The 4,493-nt window shown below is 30.5% G+C and overlaps 1 protein-coding gene across 1 annotated transcript in view; it reads right to left on the reverse strand.

Annotated features, from left to right (window-relative positions):
* The window catches only part of LOC108694252 (Down syndrome cell adhesion molecule-like protein Dscam2), a 168,243-nt gene that overhangs the window by 90,863 nt on the left and 72,887 nt on the right, over nucleotides 1-4,493 (reverse strand). Inside the window, exon 2 of the mRNA XM_018203617.1 lies at nucleotides 1,994-2,344. Within this exon, the coding sequence (XP_018059106.1) occupies nucleotides 1,994-2,344 (351 nt within the window). The remainder of the gene's footprint in view (nucleotides 1-1,993; nucleotides 2,345-4,493) is intronic.

The raw sequence follows: 4,493 nt of genomic DNA on the forward strand, positions 1-4,493 counted from the left end.
TATCACAAACGTGTTCATAATTTTTGGCGCATAATCGCTCGCATAAAGCACGCCTGCATCGAGCACGCGTGGAAAAGAAATTTCTTTCGTTAAATCGAAAGAGAGAAAAAGAAAGAGAAAGAGAGAGAGAGAGAGAGAGAGAGAGAGAGAGAGAGAGAGAGAGAAAGAACTGAAAGTAAAGTTTTAATTAACGGTCACACGTCCAGGGCAGAACTTTATGGCCGCGAGGGGGTTAGTAGTTGGAAATCCTGAAAGCGTCGGGTCGACGCAGCTGCCACGGATTTGCATTCAGATTGCGTTTTTTTTTAAGAGGTAATTACACTGCACGACTAGAAAGGAACCTACGCGCATCTCATCTGCATCGGTGCTCGACAAACACTAATTCGGTTCTAACGCCTGTTTCACACTGATTTTCTCTCGCAATCGGCATTTTCTGTCCGTACAAACCATTAAATTGCGTATACGTTTAAAAGGAATATTTCTTACGTATAACAATAGTTTTTTAGAGTATAAGTTATAGAAAATATTATTTCTATTATTATAACTATTACATGATAACACGTAATCCTATAATTAAAACTATTGCATGATAATAATCCAGTCTTAAGATTTTTAATAAATTCGTGATAATTTCGTGACATATAATGTTTCAAAGAATACAAAATAATAATTGAGTGGAGAAATCAAACCGCACTTTTGAACATTTCTTTAAACAAGAGATGCGAAATACGTCTAATATGTATTTAATTATAAAAACAAATTATAAGAACTATTTCTTTATTTATGTGTTTAACGTGCTATTATTTTAACCGCCAAATATTTCTTAAATAAATAGAGACATGTCCGATGTGCAAATTCCTTTACACAAAGTCTTTACACAACGCGAGGTTTGCGGTTCCCTGAATTGCATTCGGACACAATGCTATGCGAGGATTCGCTGTGCGATTACATAGCTCGTGTAAAACCGGCCTATCCGCGATTCCGCGTTTTATCGCACGCAAGAGGCAACCCATGCACCCATCGCAATTACTGTTGACTCGCGCCAAATATCCGCGGCATTCGCGTAATCCGCTTAATAGACTTTTCCAATGGTCCAGTGTGCGCGGTGGCCGCGAGTAAAGCTCTAATATGATGGCCGTCCCGATTAAGCGCTTGCCATTCCTTAATTAAAGGATACTTCGGTAAATAACGGATGTAATTGCGCGGGATGTATATAACGCGATAAAACGTTTGCAAGTTTTTTTGATGATAATAGGACTTGCACAACAAATAGGTAAATTAAAAAGGATTCGACAGAGTAATTTGTTCCACAAAGTTATCAACAATTTTGTTTTAACTTTCCCTTTATGACATTTAAATTTTATTCAATGTATTCTAAATTATATTGCACGTAATTATATTGTAAGTTATATTATAAGTTTTATAGCTGCATACATTTTTGCTATATTATAGTTAGAATTTGAAAATATTTCTTTTCTAATCTTAGTAGCATACATTTTTTTGAGTAATTGGAAATAAACTGGACAGTTTATAACTTTTGTCGAGTAATAAAAAACCGAGAAATAAAAAATTTAGAATTCTAATCAAAATGTAACACTTTGTCTATAATTATTATATGTATTTCTGTATTGTTATACAGAAACAATGCGCAAACTCTGAACCTATTTATTGAACATAAACAGAATAATAAATACATTACGCGCGCGCGCGTGATATTTTATTATAACTAATAATAATCTAATAATAATAATTGGGCAGGTATCCATGCAAATTGTATATATTTTTATCAGGAAAATTACTTTAGCTGCTGAATAAATCTCTACTAAATTTTGTCAATTTTCTGTGCAGTATTGTCACAATAAGAATGAGAATACAATAAAATTAGATAATATAATTGGATGGATATCTAGGAAAACTGCATTCATTTCTACCAAGGAGTATGTATTTTGCTTTTCATGCATGGACATAAATTTCGTATACGAATCTCGCTTACCTGCTCTGACTTGTACATCGCGACTGAGCACTCTGCCGACGGTGTTGCTCGCCACGCATCTATACGCGGCACTGTGAACGTCCTGCCGATAAGCCGCGGCCGGAAACGGCAGGAGTACCAGAGTGCCATTTCTGAGCACTCTTCGCACGCCTGACACATCGTTCACCGGATGCCCGTCTGCGGTGGACCAGTCGATGTTGGGCGGTGGACTTCCGGAGGCCGTGCAGTCCAACCAGGCACCGCTGGAATTGGAAAATTCAATTCTCGACGGCGGTTCCAGCACGAAGCTAGGGCCGCGTAGGTGCGCATCAAAGCCGTGCCCGCCTGCGGACGTTACTACAGCAGCTGCACCTGTACAAAAAAAATCACATTCTTATATGAAGAAATAAACTCATGATAGAATAACGATCCCTAGAATAATGACATTTTATAATTGTGTTTCTTTTACTGAGAAATAGATACTTAAAATATTATTTGTGGAATACGTTTATTTTACTGAAATAAATCTTTATTTAAATACGGCAAAATAAAGTTTTATTCTTAATAAATGAACTGTTTATTTATTTATTTATTTATTTACTTTACAATTAATGAGATATATTTCAGAGAAACGCATTTTTTGTCATCACAGTCAAATTTTTTTATAACCATTTTTAAAATAAATATTAAAGGTAATGTTATATATAACATTTGCTTGCAAATATTTCGACTTTTTTCTCAAAGGAAAATTCTCTTCCGTTAAAGGTATAAGAAAACATTTTATTGCTATTTTTCGAATGGCTAAATAGAGTCTGTGATTTTATTATAATACTTTTATGAGTGCACTACCTAAAATTTTATTAAAATCAGTAATTATACTGCCAAGCTTTCCGTCAGTATACATATATGAGAGAAAAAAGTTGGAGTGTATTCACAAGCAAATATTACATGTAACATTCTCTTTAATATTTATTGGTTATAAAAAAATTTAACTGTGATGACGAAATATACATACATGTTTGTGAAATATATCTCATTAATTGTAAAAAATAAAAAAATAAATAGTTTATTTAGGAATAAAATTTTATTTCGTCATACTTAAATAAAGATTTGTTTCAGTAATATATAAACATTAAATTTCATAAATAAATTTTTAAGTATCTTTTATAGACTATTTTTTTGCAACTTTTATACATTAGTTAAATCATATTTTTTTGTATTATGTACTCATTTCAATTTCTAATAAAGTTTTTTATTACCAAATTAAGGCATTTAATTTGAGTATGTCAAAATCACATGTAAAACATATAAAATGTACCACGATATTTTTTTAAAACTTCCAAAAAAATTTTTCTATCCTTAAAAACGTTTTATAATCCAATTAAATGCAATTTTTAAAAGTTCTGCAGGAGATTTCGGGAAAATTTCAATTGAATCTTGTTCTGGATGGAAGTAACGACTTTGGACGCTTTGAACCTTGCTAAAATCGACTTTGAGCTCGAAATTTGGTCATTTTTTCACATTAATCAGACTGTATTTCTTAAAGCGTATATCGTAAAGTTAAATGAATTATTATCATGTTCAGCGACCAAAAAAATATACAGTATCACATTTAAAATCCGGATTAAGCCATTTTTGCATCAAATCAAACATATATTAAGGAAAATTGAAACTTTGAAGAATCGTTACTAGTGACCTCTAAATCTTAATATTGTTTGATTACAAATTTAGGGGTGTTCTTTAACATGAAATGGAAGCTTTTGAGCTGAGAGGCCGATTAAAAAAAACAATTTTTTTCTCTTATCAGTCTAATGTATATACAGATCTGTCCGATAAGTTTGGACAAAGAAAATGAACAATTTTTGTCTCTTGCTGTTTTTTTGTAATTGATAATATTTGAATAAAAAAATATTGAAAAATGAAATTCAGCGATTTTTAGTAATTAATACCATGTTAATTATTGTGAAAATTACAAAATTATAGTAGAGGTTTTTCAACTCAGTTTAGTCCGTTCATCTACACATGAGCGCTTTGTCAAAATTTATTAGATACCTTATATATATAAACGAGAAATTTTAAAATTGAACACCTTAAGAATTTATTATATTAAGAATATAAATATATTTTATTAAATATGTATATAAATAAATTTCTGTAGTTTTTTCAAAAATATATTTATTAATATATAAAAAAACGATATAAATATTTCAATCAAAGTATTTGCCTTTCGATAGTAATAAATTAAATTGGAGCTTGTGTGAATAAATCAAATTGAGTAAAAAAGCACAGACAGTTAAAGCTAGATCTTATTGCAATGAAGATAGTGAATTATTTAATGATGAATATACCTATACTTCTTTAAAGTTTATTTTCAATTAAACTAAAAATGTAATTAATTGCCCAATTATGAATTGTTATATATTTTTCGAAATATAAATTAATCAATTTTATTAATAGAAAAATAATAGAATACGAAAATTTAAATACACTGTTAATCTAATTTAAAGTTATTTATTTAAAA

The sequence above is a fragment of the Atta colombica genome, unplaced genomic scaffold (genome assembly GCF_001594045.1).
Source record: "Atta colombica isolate Treedump-2 unplaced genomic scaffold, Acol1.0 scaffold12, whole genome shotgun sequence".
Taxonomy (NCBI): domain Eukaryota; kingdom Metazoa; phylum Arthropoda; class Insecta; order Hymenoptera; family Formicidae; genus Atta; species Atta colombica.